The following is a 16,347-nucleotide window of genomic DNA, read 5'->3' as shown; positions in this document are numbered from 1 at the left end:
TACCAATTCATAAAAAGACCAGCAAGTTTCAACACCTTTCAAAAGGCAGAAGAGGCCGGATATTCTAGTTTAATAAAGATCCCTGATTCAGTACCAAGCCTCAAGCACCTGGGAAAGATTGGTCCTGACCTCACAAAGACAAAAATTATCAGATTATTTTGTATACAATTGTGGCCCCAACCCGTGGCCATCCCATTAAGACTCAGGTCCCTGCCATCTAGCCCATCACCTTAGCTCTGTGTTTTACTTTCCTCTCCCCTACTCCTCACCCCCAAAATGTCTCACAGCTTGGCAGAATAAAGTTTTGTTGAATATCAAGGAACGAAGAAACTGAGGGAGATGAGAGTGTAATTCCATGGGGAAACCAAAGGACATAAAGATTCACGAGAGGAGGTCAAAAGGAAGCTGCAAACATGACAATGAGTGAGTTAACCAGACTTGACTCTGTCCCCAAAGGAAAGGTGAGGGTGTGTGTGTGTGGACAGGCGGTTGCCGTCCCCTGAACTACGCACTAAGTTTATCCTTATACCAGCAAGTGTGCCGCTACCCACTGATGAGAACATACAGGCTAGCTGAGTGTCCTCAAGTCATGTTATGAAAGTCTATGTTACAGATTTAATGGCAACAAAGGGTTAAATAAGAAGGATTTGGGAAGACCTAAATTGTCAGAAAGAGAGGGAACCATGTGGACATATGATATCTTAAGCAGAATCTTCCTCCTCACCCCTGCCAAGACAGTGGGAGCAGGGGAGGGGGGGAGGCGGGGGAGAGGGGGAGGCAGGGGTGGGGATAAATTGGACCTGATGCACGTCAGAGTTTCTGCATCTCTATGACCCTCTGGAGCTCAGCAAGGCCAGGACTACCTAAAGAATCATTCCAGCCACAAACAAGCTTTCTCACTGAAAAGCTGGGAATCCTTGCTTGCCCAAAATATTTCAGTACTACAGTATTAAGTAGTTCCAAACCTCCTCCCAGCACATCTTTGGTTAACACTATCTCGAGAGAAGCCCTGACCTCTCCCTTTCCTCATTCACTCTATGGTACAGGCACTAAATGGTCAAAAGATGATCAAAGGACTATGCTAACAAGGAAAGTGAATGAATGATCCAACAGATCAATGAGCCAACAGATCAACAGATCAATGAATGATCCAACAGAAATATGAACAAAGCACATAAATAGGAAGCTAGAAGAGATGAATACAACTGGCTAATAAACAGGTGAAAGCCAACACCTGTACTTGATTTTAAAATTCCAAATTAAAATAAAATGCCAGTTTTCACTTATCAAATTAACAAACTTTTAAGTTTGACAATGCCCAATATTGCTAGGGGAAATAGACATCTCAACTCAGTGGAGCAACTGATAGAGGACAATTCTGCAACATTTACCAAAAATGTTAATGTGCATACCCTTTAACGTTACAATTCTATTTCTAGGAATTTATCCTACAGATAAACTGACACAAGTGTGCAAAAAAAAAAAGAAAACAAAACAGTGTGTGTGTACATGGGGATACTCACTATTGTGCTGTTTTAAGAGCAAAAATCTGTTATGAACAGGGGAATGGTTACATTAATTTGGCACAACCATAAAACAGAATACTAGGCAGCCACTAGTTCAGTGAAAAAAAATCAACTTGCAAAAGAAAATTATGTATGATTCTATTTGTGAAACACATATAAACACACACATACACTCCTATTTACAGAGACAATTTCTGGAAGGATAGATAAAACATTGTTAACAGTGGCTGTCTCTGAGAAGTGGAACTAGAAGGAATCAGCAGAGGAGAACTTCTATTTCCAGTATAAACCTTCTGTACTATGTGAATTTGTGTTGACAACATGTTTATATTATTTTCGGGGCTATTAAAGGCTATTTTTAAAACAAATGGAAGAAGAGAAGCAAAGAAAGAGGCAACATTTGCCAAAAGATTCCCAAATGAGATCACACAGCACAGGAATAACAACCTGTGCCAGTGACCCAGCATGAGCCATGCACCCTGCAAAGATTTACCTTCAGCCTCTTCAACAGCCACTGCAGAAGACCCTGTTGGGCGGCCTCTGTGCACATCTCCGGCCGGAACTCGGCCATGTTTTCCACAATAGCTGCAGAGAGACAGACACCAGTCATTTGGGAGGGCAACTTTGTTTCCATCTGTAGCCTGCTTCCCATGCCAGACATTATATTCCTCTTCCCACTTGCCTGTATTCCTCCTAGCCAGATGCTGTGTTGTCATTCTTAGATTAACTAGGGACATGCTATGTTGTTTTTTTTTCCTTTCAAGTTATGTTACAAGTAAAACTCATAACTGAACTTGTCAGAATTCACTAAAGGAACAGTGAAAGGTTTTCTGCTGTGTAGAACACTGCAGCAGAATACACAAAGTGTGAGTATCTGCCTAACAAGGCCCTCTTCCTGTCACAGTACTACGGTCCCTGAGACCTGTGACGGAAGACACAGGGGGCTGGGCAGAAGCCTTATAGGGAAAAATCAGTGGAAGAATTCAGAGCCTCTTCCTCTCCTGATTCACCCACTTTCAGATCTCTTTCTTCAGATACTACAAGGGAAGCAAGCATGATCTTCTTAATTGAACAAAACAAGGTGCATAGACAGGAAAGGCCATGCTGGCAGAGGTAACTGTCAGGTACTCAGAAGCAAATATACTTGGTCCTGCTACCTCCTACAACAAGCACATTGCCATTTAATAGAAAAATTTTAAATAAGGAGGGAAAAAAAAAAAAGTGATTGTATGATTATGAGACTAAAAAAAAGGCCATTAAAAAAAAAACAACTACAGACTTCCCTGATGGTCCAGTGGTTAGGAGTTGACTTTCTAATGCAGAGGATGAGGGTTCAATCCCTGGCTGGGGAACTAAGACCCCCACACACCACAGGGCAACTAAGCCTGCTTGCTGCAACTAGAGAGCCCACGCACCGCAACTCGAGTCTGTGCTGCAGCCAGGGAAGCACCTTTGCACTGTCGAGAAGAGCCCACATGCCACTACAAAGACCTAGCACAGCCAAGAACAAACGCAACTGTACAAACCAACCCTCATTTGAACACATTCAGTGCCTTCCTTTCCCTCAGGCCCCTGCTGCTCCCCATGCCAGGATATGTTACTACCAGAGAGCAGATGGAGCTCTGAGCTCTCTAAGCACAACGCCCAGAGCCTTTAGGAGAAAGAGCTGAAGGAAGCAATACACCTCTTTCCTTCTCACTCTTCAGCCCATGTCGGCCTCACCAATGGCTACTTAAAGGATGTCCAGGCAGCCCCCCCCCGGGGAGTAGACACAAAGCTGTGAGAGCAGAGTAGCAACGAGACCGCTGAGAGATGGAGACCATTTGAATACCTTAAATTACTTTTGACGTTTTCTAAGAAATTGGCTCATTCTTTTTAATCTCTGATGCCTTTAATCTTATTCTGCTTACCCTTTAGGTGGCTTTCTATTGAACACTAGAATAAAATCCAGACATCTTGTCAAGGTTTAGAAGGTCTTTCATAGTCTGGACGAACTCACTCCTCTGGTCCCATCTCCTACCATCTTTACCTCTCGCTGCCACAGCACATCTCTAGTCTTTCCCCAAAGCCCTTACCCATTCATGACTTGACAAACGATACTACCCTGCCTGAGGGTCTGGCTCACATTTTTCCATCAAAATGCACCCCTCTTCATATTCAGCCTCAATCAGCTACCTGCTCCTACCCAGTCATTTGGAGACCCTTCCTCTTCTCTTCCATAGGGCTCCCCACTGACTCCTATTATACTATTACAATACCCTGTATTCTCTCTCCTTTCTGTTCAAGACTTTCCCATCAGTCTGATTCTTAAGAGGAACTGTGTCTAATTCATCTTTAATGTACCCAGTGGCCTAGAACAGTGCCTGACAAACATCACATGCTTAGTAGGGAAGAGAGGGATGAATCTCTTGAGCTGCTGGTAAGGGACCAAGTTGAAACTACACAGATCTTCACAGATTGACAGGCTGGTGCTTTTCCCATTACATCAGGCTCTTTTTATAAACAGTCCGTTAAGACTTCTGATAAGCCTTCTATTCAGTGAAATTCAGCATTAGGCTAACAGATGGCAATGCCAAATTCTGGCTCTAGACTACAGCCAACCCCCAGATCACAGACTGTTGTGTTCTCTCTTCTCTTACTCCCTAGGTGCTATGTCTTCCTCCTTCTTTATGATAATTTCCCAGGAGAGAGTATAAAACTACAATGGAAATATGTGGTAGACACAAAGGAGCTGGGAGAAAATCTAACCTCATCAAAATTTCTACTTCTGCTGGGCCTTGTTCGTTTCTTAAGCTCTGCTTACAGATACATCACCTTTGGTTTTATAAGACAGCAAATTGTGATAAACAGAGCTACCCCAAACTATAATTTTAAACAGACTATTGGTTAATCAACTTTGCAGAGGGAAAGACTGGGGAGACTTGAGGAGGAGGAGGGGAAATATTGCAGAAGAATCTACTTAAATGAACATATGATAAAGGGACAGACAAGTTAACAGCAATATTTCAACTCACAGTTTACATGGCAAAGTACACATAAGAAGGGAAGGAAATACTAACTCTTTTTCAAATAAAATGTCCTTTTTCAAATAAAATAAAGGCACAGGTGTACCTTGGAGATATTGTGGGTTTGGTTCCAGACCACTGCAATAAAGTAAATATCACAATAAAGTGAGAATCACATGAATTTTTTGGTTTCCAAGTGCATATAAAAGTTATACTTACACTATACTGTTATCTACTAAGTGTGTAATAAATAGCATTACGTCTAAAAAGCAATGTGCATACCTTAATGCACATTTAAAAAATATTGTATTAGTAAATACTGCTATCTATCATTTGACAATGCAGGGTTGCCACAAATTTTCAATTTGTAAAAATGTAACATCTGCAAAGCACAATAAAGCACACACACAAAAAATGAGGTATGCCTATGCACAGTGCTTCAAAAGTTTGTAGTTTCACTGAAGAAAAATGGGAAGAAAAACCAATAGAAGGGGATTCAAAAATCCTAAAATACATACTTTCCAAAGGAAAAACAAAAAAAAATTCATCCTGCATAGACTTTATCCTGACTTTTAGAGGCAAAGGCCTATTCAGAGAAGCCAGCCGTTTTTGTCCAGGAAGGTCACCTACTTAGTGGATTTCTGCTTTTATTACCTGCAAGCCCAACCAAAGCAGCAGTTATATGAAATTTACACAAGGGTCTTCATTTCTGAACAGGCAGTTTGGGAGCAGAAAAAAGGAAAACCCTCTGGCTGTTGACTCTATTATAAAGGAAGAAGGAAATGAGTGCCAACCTCCAAAACAAACAAAAACTCACGAAGTGCTGGCCACTCTCCCCCTTACCCAGAGTGTTGTGGACGCCATCCGCCTCTTCCTTCACAGACTCGTCCAGACGCTCCAGATTCTGCACGAGCAATGCGACCACCTGCCCATCCACCTGTACATCAGGGGAGCAAGAGAAAGGGAGGGGTACATGTCACAGGATGGTCCCCAAAACGTTCCCACTCCTGTACCCCCTTCTCTATGGAACGAACAAAGTAAACAGCCTCCACTTGTGGTCTGCAGGGTGCTTTCCCATCCCAAGATCTCTTTTGAGTCCTGCAGTGACCCGGAAGCAAAGAAACAGCAGGCCTCATTATCCCGCATTGAAGCTTAAGGGGGCAAGGTAAAATCCAAGGTAAGAGTGAGTGAGTTACATGCTAGCACTTGAACCTAGGCCTTCTGAAATCAAGTCATGTGCTCCTTCTACTTCTAGAGAGTATGAAACACCTTACGAAAATGCCTTCTCAAGTCACAAGATCGTTCAAGTGAGAAGCACATTTCTTGACTACAGCACCAAGAGATATTAGGTAGGGAAGTTTACTTGCCGTATTTGACACTGATTTCAAAACTTCAGGTTAAACTCAAACCATTTCTAAGTTTCCATAACCAAGCTTTTATGCAACTATTACCTTTGATGAACTTCTGACCCCTTCTCAAAAAGAATCTTAACATAATAAAATGCTTTATGTTTTATTATGTATAATGCCTAAAAAAGCAATTTTATTTCTCTCATTTGATTCATATAACCACATACCACTTACAAGAAATTTTCAGTAGCCATGTCATACAGATGATATTCAAGAGATTAGTGACCTGGCAGAGACCACATGTTTACTAAGCAGTGGCAGCAGAAGCAAAAACCAAGCTTCCTTCTTAGATGAAACAATGTTTCCGCCACTCCATGCTACCTTCTGACAGTGTGTGCCCTTACACAGAGACTGCCACTGGGGAGCCCAGGAGCACCCGGAGGAAGGTAAGTAAGGAAACAGAAACACCTAAAAATCAAAAAGTGATTATCTGCCTGGTAATAAATTTCCAAGTCGCAGCCAATAAGTAAACCTATACCGGTCGACAAGATCTGCTGCGTACCCATGGTGCTCCTTTCTCTCACTGCCCCAGCTTCTTCACTTAGGAAATGGGAATGAGTTGTAAAGATTTAATGAAACTATATGGCATGCCTTACCCTGGGTCTGGTTTAAAAATTAAGCAGATAGCCCTTTCCTTCTTCTGATACCTGGTTATTCAGTGTTCCATCTCTTGCACGGGCTAAGAAAAACTCAAACTTTGTGAAGGCAGATGCTGCACCCTCATTTATCTTGGTACACTCTTCAAAGTCAAGTGCAACACTACACATACCAGACATTCGGTAATTTTGCTAAATAAACTGACAAAACATTCACTTTGTGTACTGTAATCGTATTTCTACATACACTGCTTCATTTACTCTCAAGTATCCCTCACAGCTTTCACCTGTGAGAATACAAAGGTCCAGAAGGGTTAATTAGCCTGGTCAAAGTCACAGAGCTTGTGGCAGAAGTGACCAACTCCAAGACTATTTTTTTCCATCATATCCTGTTGCTTCTGGTGAGGAGAAAAGGAGAGGAGAGAAAGGACAGGGAAGAAATGATCTCATCAACTGATGCTTCCTGAATACTTCTGCACAAGGCCCTCTACAGACAATTCAAACTGAGCCTGAGGATGGAACAATGGCATCTTGAAATAAGGCCTCTTTACTCTTTCTGGGCGAGACTTGAGGGAAGCATCCAGATGGGGGAGAAGTTGAAAGTGTTGACTAATTGGGGATACCTGCATCACCAAGGAAGCAGATTTGCTAGGCTCTCCTTTCTGCCCCGCTGTGAGGACCCTAGCTGCAGATTGGAGGAGATACTGATGCCAGAATTGAGAGCTCCTATAAATAGGAGAAAGAGCTGTTTCCCCCTCTTATATATCAAGGAGATATACAATCTTGCTCTCAAATCTCACAGCCAGCAAAAGCTTCAAAGAAATCCACTGCAGTGTTTTCCTTAATTAATTGGACAATTTGGGTGTGTGAGAGAAAACAGAAAAACATCTGGGGGAAAACATGAACCATGTCACAGTTTGTTTTCCCCTAAATCACCCTGATTGACTTGTAATCTCCCTGAATCCTACAGCAGCAGACACTGCAACTCCACCGGGTATCACACTGCTTGTCAATTCTGTGAACTGCCTCGCCACTCTCAATTGCTTACCGCTGCCGTGTCTGCATTATTTTCCCTCCCTTTCCTCGATTCTTAGTTCTGTTACCAGAGTCGGCTGTCTGGAAGGTGGTGGGGACAACGTGTGCATGCTCAGTTGCTCAGTCGTACCCGACTCTTTGCAACACCATGGACTGTAGCCCTCCAGGCTCTTCTGTCCGTGGGAGTTTTCAGGCAAGAATACTGGAGTGGGTTGCCATTTCCTCCTCCAGGGGATCTTCCCGACCCAGGGGTCGAACCTGTGTCTCCTGAACCTGTCACTGAGCCAGGCAGTAAGCAACACACTCAAATTCCAGAACTAGATGGTTATTGGTAATGGGTCTGGCTGAAGAAAATCTTTTTTCCTTGCTACAAAAATCTAACTTCTAACAAACAGCCTTATAAAGCTTGCAAAGTGTGAAACTTTATGTTTAGCTGGGTTAAATGCAATTTTATCTGATTGCAGGAGGGTCAAAGCAGTCAAAATACATTTAGCTGAGAAAACCCTCAGAAAAATATTTATATTATGCATAGCTCCAGATATCATCTAGTAAGAAGCACAAATTAGCATTCTGTCCCTCTACACTCTTGGGTCTACCGCCTTCATGCCTATTTTTTTGGACCTGTGACTAACTCTGAAACTAAAAACAAATTCTTCTTAGGGATTAAAGCATCAGCTACAGCAACACTGGCCTTGGAAATCGTGACTGTCTTAAGTCTGACGTTTTCTGATAAGTCATTGGGTATTTCCACTTGTTAGCATACCTGCCAAACAATATTCTACCAGATTCTACCGAGACAAAGTTCAGGGGCAAAATCAGTCGTATTTTTCCGCTTGTGCAGAGACAGTAGATACACGAGAAGAGGAGGAAATAAGAAAGGGACAGACGAGAGGAGATGAGAGGGTTTGAAGGATTCTTTTTCTATCTTCCACAATCTGCCAACAAGGTTTCTTGAGTTTGGGGTTTTTCTACCTACTATGAGTTCTGGAAATTTCATATTTAAAAAACAATAATAAATCCTCTCCCCGACCCCTACATACACACCCACTGAATCTTGACCAAGCAGTAAGTTTTGAAAATACACATGGTAATATGGTTATAATGCAAAACTTAGGCCTGCTGGAACCTCTCTCATATATAGACCTACTACTGTTCTTCCCACTTTACAGAAGGAGCTGAGCGCAGAGAGGTTAGGTAACCTTTCCAAGGTTACACACAGGTAAGTGACAAAGCACCACTTTGGCCCCTCCCCTGCTGGGGAGCACATCTCAGGAAAGACAAGCTTCTAACAAGATGTCTATAAGCCAATGTGACGAGTGTCAGGATGTACCACGAAGCAGAGGAACACAAATTCTGCTGAGGTGATGAGTCTGAAAAAAGACTCAGGAGAGATAAGGATTAAGTGAGGCTTTAAAGGATGAATAGGAGTATTCCAAATAGCCCAGGGGAAGCCAGGCTTGCCAAGCTGAAGGCAGATGTGAGCAAAGACATGGGATTGCCAAGTGCATGGCAAATTCTGGGGACTAGTAAGTGGGGAAATGACTGTAATTTAATCATGACTCTCAAGGAGTCTTCTTTAGAGAGGCATGCCAGAGGAACTGCCATCGAAGCAAATAGTCTTGTGTTTCCACTCTTCAAAAAAGAGTCTATTTTCCAGGCTACCAAGTCAACTTGTTACAAAGCACAAATATTCGCCTCTGTGTAAGTAATAGCAGTGGATGTAAACCAAATTTTAAACCCCGAAGATCCCTGAGAATGCCAGGACCGCACTCTCTCCCCACAAATGTGCTGTTCTATTGCCTAGGACCTCCAGCTGGGAAAAAGACCAAGGCAATAACTGCAAACTGCACATCACAATAAATTCTGCTATATGCCCTCTAGCCTCCGCTCGTGTAATTCCAGGCCTCTGATATTGGCCCCAAATTAAAACTACGAGGACAACTCAACCCTTATAATATGAGAATATTTATCAAACTTCTTCCTGAATGCAGCACAAGGGTAGGAAGACACAGATGAAGACCACCTCCCAGTTCTGCTGTCTGACATTTACTGATGGCTCCTGACTGGCTGAAGATCAGCAGATAATATATGGGAGTCTAGAAATGTTCACTTGTTTGTGATTCATGCCAGCCCCACCAGTATAAAGCTGTAAGAGTCAAAACTTTAAAATAATATAATAAAACAGAAACTAAACAAAACAAACAGAAAACCCCGTACAGCAGCTACTTAATGGTTCCCCAGACTGAGGATGAACTGTTTCTTCTGAAACAAACAATAAAATCTGCAAGATCCAGCTTTTGTCAGTGGGCCTGGCAACACAGAAGACACAAAGGGGGCTTTTGTGTGAACTGCTGTTTCTAGGTACGCTTTACAGGCAGCAGACCAGCTAGCTGATCCTCTTTCGTCTCCTCTATTCACACAGGCAAAGGAGGATAATTAAAATTGGTCCAGGGACAAGGCAGGAAGGCTCACTCAGGGCCACTGTAATTAACCTCTGGAAGGCAAGACTACACAAATGCCACTGTGGGGACATGGAGAAGGAGCAAGCGCCACAGCCTTCCTTCAGATGCGCCTCCGAACAAAAGACCCCGACGCCATCCTTTCCTTTCTGCACGGCGGTTCAAAGGGAAAATAAAGGTCCTGGATTCGACAAAAGTGGCAGTTCGCTCCAGGAAGGAGCTTGAAAGAAAAATGGCCATAGAAATTTTCATCATACTCAGTCACAAATGGCCCTGCTGGACTCCATCCTCTCTCTCTGTAAGAGACAGTCCTTCATATCCAGTGGGTTCACAACCCCTTCATGCACACCAAATGCCAGCTGTGAGCATGGCACATGGGAAATTTCTCGTGTCAAGAAGCTTGAAAAAGAAGGGTGAGGAGGGGCTGGGCAGTGTAGCAATGGGGTCTCAGAATCATCTGGGGTCCCAGCCCCAGCCATTCTAATTCAGCAGGTCTTGGATGGGGCCAGAAAGTAGCCTAACCAAGCACCCCAGGTGCTTCTAATCCAAGGAGCTATACGGATCTTTGATGAACTTTGCACACGGCAACAAAACCAGTGCGTAGGGCTTCCTGGTGGCTCAGTGGTAAAGAACACGCCTGCCAATGCAGGAGACGTGGGTTTCGATCCCTGATTGGAGAGGATCCCACGTGACACAGAGTAACTAAGTCTGTGTGCCAGAACTGCTGAGCCTGAGCTCTAGAGCCCAGGAACTGCAACTGCTGACGCCATGGGCTAGGGAACCCATGCCCCAAAACAAGAGAAATCACTGCAATGAGAAAACCGAGCACCACAACTAGAGAGTAGCCCCCACTCTCCACAACTAGAGAAAAGCCTGCACAGCAATGAAGAACCCAGCACAGTAAAAAATAAGTAAATAAATAAACTTATTATTAAAAAAAAAAAAAAACACCCAAAAAACAAAACCAAAAACCCTGTACTTACTAACATTCTGAACCAGAGAGAAAAGATCAGACAGTAGAAGACAAGAGAAACGACGGAAACTTGAGGATGAGATAGCTTGATGGGTTAGATAAGAGGTCCATAGGCGGTATCAGGGTAAGAGGCTGGACTAGCCCTGCCACCGGCCCTCTGGCGAGAGAGGGAAGCTGGTGTCATGGGCCAGGATGGCAGAGGGGACCGCAACATGCAGGAGCTCATCTCTGCTATCACAGGGGCTGGCTAAGTGACGCGGGGAAGGCTTCACTTCTGCAGCTGGGCTTCCTCATGGGTAGAGTGGGCTGATGAGACGACATCAGTTCACCTCACATATAAACTCTTGCAAGTGGCTGCTACCTGGAATAACAGCCTAGGCTCCAAAAACCGGGACACAGAAATCAGCTGACCCTGATTTCTGCAGTCAAGGGATGCTCCTCGGGCCAGGGTAAGCTAGAAAGTTTATTCTTGCTTTTAACATTCTCTGATTCCCTATCTGCAAAATAAGTAATAATGATACCTGTCCTCACCAGCGCTTGAGAGTACAAAGCCTAGAGCCCAGAGCAGAAAAGAAACTCTTTTCTGCAAAAACTCCTCGTAAAAGAGGTTAGAAGCAGCATGGTGAGGGTGGGTGAGCTGGAATTGGAGTCAAAGAGAACAGAGGTTCAAATCCCAGCCGTGTGACCACAGGTAGGTTTGTTTTGTCTCTCAAAGCCTCAGCTCCATGGCTAAGTGGGAATAGTAGCAGTAACACCCTTCTGAGGGGACACGGTGAAGAGCAAATAAAGTGTAAAGGCCTGCCTACAGCAGATAGTCAACAAATGCCAGGACTCTTTGCCCCCTGCCCTAATACAGTTCCAAAGAATAAGGTACCCCAAGGTTGCATTCTACTTTCATATCCTCCTTATTCAGTCCAGCCTTGCCACAGAGCTCTCTGTCTCCCTGATACCACTCACAGAGACAACGGTGGGGATGGTGCAGACACCATACACACAGCTGCAAAACCCCAGAGGGCCGCGCAACTTACCAGAGCATCAGTGAGCACTTCCGCTCCTTCTTCACTCTCGTGGAGGGTGTCTATGTCTGTTAATTCCTGAAGCAAATCAACCACTGCTATGGACACATGTGAAGAATGTTAAGGGTAACACACACATATGAAAACCCTAGTGACATTTTATTAAAATATTTGGCTCCCGGCCACTTCCTGGTCAATTGCTTCACCACTGTTTATCTTTAATACACTCTAGTTTTATAACCATCTCTTCAACAAGGTTCTAATCACAGTGGCTGTTCAATACATGTTGGTAACTGCTTCACTTAGGCTATTTCCCTTATGCTGCCTTCCTGGCAACTTATTCCATAGGTTCACTACATCTTCATAAATTTCACAGCTTCAAGTAGATCACTTGGGTGGTCGCTTTTCCAGTGAGAAATAGGCCAACACCCTTAACCTTACCTCATAATTTAAATTCTTGGAACTGAGTAAGGATAATCTTAACTACCTTGTGTACTTTACCTTCAAAGACAGTAATTATTTTTTCTGAGATTAGATGGCCGGTGTTCACCAAGGAGTCTTCAGAAATCAGGGCATGACAAACAGATTTAGATTGTAGAGGGAAGGATTTATGTTGGACTGTGCTAGACTCCACCAACCTCCCTTCCCCTTAAATACGCTTCTGCTTTGGACACAAAAGGAAAGTAAACAATGATGATTACAGACTAGGCAAAAAGAGAGAGGGGGGACACGTAAGAAAAAGGACACACAAAGAAGAGAAAAAAGGAGTTATGTTTGGTAACTGATAAACCGGTAGCCCGACCTAAGGGCTTCCCTAGTAGCTCAGTGGTAAAGAATCCACCTGAAAAGAGACACGATTTTGATCCCTAGGTCAGGAAGATCCCCTGGAGGAGGAAATGGCAACACATTCCAATATTCTTGCCTGGGAAATCCCATGGACAGAGGATCCTGGCAGCTACAGTCCATGGGGTCTCAGAGTTGGAAATGACTTAGTGACTAAACAACAAGAAGAAGCCCGAACTAAACTAAGTTTCCCATATATACACACATACACACATACACACACACCACTTGCTGTCAGTCAGCATCTACTGAATGCTTACGATGAATAAAGCATTGTGATAGAGACAAAGGCAAATCCATTCACTCTGGGCCTCAGTTTCCTCATCAATAAAACGAGGAAGTTAAGGTAATTAAAGACATTTAAACAATTATCCAGGCTTCTCTAGTGGCTGAGATGGTAAAGAATCTGCCTGCAATGTGGGAGCCCTGGATTTGATCCCTGGGTTGGGAAGATCCCCTGGAGAAAGGAATGGCTACCAACTCCACTATCCTTGCCTGGAGAATTTCATGGATAGAGGAGCCTGGCAAGCTACAGTTCAAAGGATCACAAAGAGTCGGGCACAACTGAGTGACTAACACTTTCACTTTCAAACAATTATACACCACAGGCAATTATCAATGTGTAACAAATGAGGAATACGGACAACTTGAACTGCAGACATCCTTAAAAAATGGAGCAATCAAATTGAATTGGGAAATCAGGAAAGATTTGCTAGAAGACTGGTCAGAAAAGAGGCAACTAAAAAGATGAGGGCAGGTAAACTGGAAAGCAAAACATCAGGAATACAGGCAGAGAGATTCGAATGTAAGAGGGTATACGAAGAGGAGAAGAAAGAGGATTGCGGAAGCAGGGAGGGGAGAAAATTAGAATCATATGAAGAAAATAATGTCTTGGAAGAATAACCTAACAACTATGTGCAGGAAGCACTAAACAGCTCTGTGAGGGTTGGGAGTGGGCAGACGTGGGGTGCGGGGAAACATCAAGCCTGAAGGAGCAAAACCTTCACTAAGCTACCACACACACAAGGGTCCAGAAGCAAGACGATGAAGGTCTTATCAGGGCAGGGCAGTTTCAGTACAAACTGGAAAGAAAAAGATAATAAGAAACATACAGGACCTATTAACAAGAACGACAGGACTTGCTCACTGCCAACTGATGTTACGGATATCTTATGAACACCTTTTGCTAAAAGAAAAATTATTCAGAGCTTTGTTTTTCTCTATAACTGACCAGTTGGCCATCAGGAATAAGCTTTCTGTGTTTTATTCTCTCGCACTTTAAAGTAATATTTGTGCAAAACATGGGTGTGCTATGAAACTCAGTGTGTATGAAAAGAGAAAAGGTCTCTGGACAAAATTCCTTCATGCTTATACAGTCTTTACTAACAAAGTAACTAGAAAGCTTTTGACATAAAAGACCAGGTATCATAAGTGACATATAGTAAACCAAATACATAAACTGAATTAATTTTTTTAAAAAAGGGCTAATCAAACTAAGCTCTAGAAATGCTGAGCGTTAGGAATTAGTAGTTCTCCCTTTCTAAACACTGCAGTAGATACCATCATAATCACTAGCATTTTTTAAAAGTCATCATTATGCCAAGCACTGTGCTGCTGAATTCTCACAACGGCATGATCCCTATTTTACAGACAGGAAAGTGAAAGCTCAGAGTGGTTAAGTAACTTACCTAAAGGTCACTGCAACGGTAAGGGAGAATGTTAGGTTCGCATGATTCCAAAAACAGTATCTCTGCCACTACTCTTCATATTAATGCAGAGGGGAATATACACCAGCTTTAACTACAACTAAATTCTAGCTAATGACCCTACTATAATAACAGAGAAAAGGACTGTCATTTATTTCCATCATAAATTATTAAAGTTCCAGGAAAAAGGACAAAATGCTGACAACACCCCCGTCATTCTCATCTAAAAAGCTCCCATACTGATTCTCTTGAACAGTTTTTACATATGAGATATAAAAATACTATTATTTATCCATCTGTTTATTTAATAAGCATGACGACATTTCATCCATCCATCCATCCAACCACGGTGGAGTCAAATGTCTACAGGACAAGGATGTGAATCAGGCATGCAATGGGTACTATCCTTACATTCCCAACATCACGCCCCACTAAGTACTTACTAACCTGATATGTGATGATTATTAATTAAACATTAACCTCAAGAATGGAGAAGGCAATGGCACCCCACTCCAGTACTCTTGCCTGGAAAATCCCATGGATGGAGGAGCCTGGTAGGCTGTAGTCCATGGGGTCGCTAAGAGTCGGACATGACTGATCGACTTCCTTTTCACTTTTCACTTTCATGCATTGGAGAAGGAAATGGCAACCCACTCCAGTGTTCTTGCCTGGAGAATCCCAGGGGCGGGGGAGCCTGGTGGGCTTCCGTCTATGGGGTCGCACAGAGTCGGACACAACTGAAGCGACTTAACAGCAACCTCGAGAAACATGTGGGATATATGTGAAAAAACAGATGAAGAGTCACAGCAAACTCAAGGATGGGGCCATATCATATTTATCTATGATTCCTATCTTTAGTGAACCAAACTATCGCTAAATTATTAATACTATGGAATCTTGCTCAAGCTTCTTTATTTCCGTATAGCTTATTTGCCTCATCTGAATAAGGTGGTAATGATCTCTGCCCAGCCTATCTCACCCAGTAACTATAAGGAATAAATGACATCATAAGGTCAAAGGGCAATTAAATCAAAGTACTGAGAAAACAAGAAAGCACTATAATAAACGTTGTTAGTCAATTCTTCCCACAGAATGGTCAAACCTTCACCATTGCCTTCATTTTTCTAAAACTTCTAAAATCTAAAATTTAAGCTAACAACAACACGATCCTCCCTTTTTGGGTTACATTGGGTTGAAAATCTAATTTTATATTTCAGCTATGCCACAGAAATTCAGATTGATCAAGTCCTTTTTCAGCCTCTAAGGTTTTATGGGACAGGCAGGTATCATATTTTTCTTTGATTATTCTTATACCATGCTCACAAATGGGTCATAGAAAACCTGGAGAAAAAAGGAAAAGAAAATTTGATAATGATGGTGGTTTTATTTAGGAACAGAATAAATGTCTAACTCTTATCAAGAGCAGCTATTTCTTATAAGGTCCAGTGGATATCTCCTTGCCTACATTCCTGCCTCAGTTGAGAAATCAAACAAGAAACAAGTTACCAGCTACCAGGTCTGGCAAACAACTCAGCAATTCTAGCACTAACTGATTTTATGTAAATTCTCAACTTTCACCAAATAGCATTTCAGCAAGGCAGTAAATGAGTCCGTAATTGTAATCGACTCCTGAGTAATATAATATGACCCATAAGATGGAGGTCATTTGAGGACCAGAAAGAAGAATAAGAAGCAAAACTAAAGACAGACAGATGAACTCTCAATCTTGATGAGAAAATTCAGCATGGTCTGCCACCCATCCAGCATTTTTTCACAAGC

At 42.7% G+C, this 16,347-nt stretch overlaps 1 protein-coding gene across 3 annotated transcripts in view; it reads right to left on the bottom strand.

The window, feature by feature from the left end:
* The window catches only part of CTNNBL1 (catenin beta like 1), a 170,527-nt gene that overhangs the window by 97,107 nt on the left and 57,073 nt on the right, over nucleotides 1–16,347 (bottom strand). For all 3 annotated transcript variants that reach the window (XM_055545004.1, XM_055545005.1, XM_055545006.1), the window contains 3 exons: nucleotides 12,032–12,129; nucleotides 5,375–5,468; nucleotides 2,020–2,111 (listed from right to left, as the gene is read on the bottom strand). In XM_055545004.1, coding sequence (XP_055400979.1) covers nucleotides 2,020–2,111; nucleotides 5,375–5,468; nucleotides 12,032–12,129 — 284 coding nt within the window. The remainder of the gene's footprint in view (nucleotides 1–2,019; nucleotides 2,112–5,374; nucleotides 5,469–12,031; nucleotides 12,130–16,347) is intronic.

The sequence above is a fragment of the Bubalus kerabau genome, chromosome 13 (assembly GCF_029407905.1).
Source record: "Bubalus kerabau isolate K-KA32 ecotype Philippines breed swamp buffalo chromosome 13, PCC_UOA_SB_1v2, whole genome shotgun sequence".
In the NCBI taxonomy this organism is placed as follows: domain Eukaryota; kingdom Metazoa; phylum Chordata; class Mammalia; order Artiodactyla; family Bovidae; genus Bubalus; species Bubalus kerabau.
The sequence above is the reverse complement of the archived record's forward strand: the minus strand, read 5'-3'. Positions and strand labels throughout refer to the sequence as shown.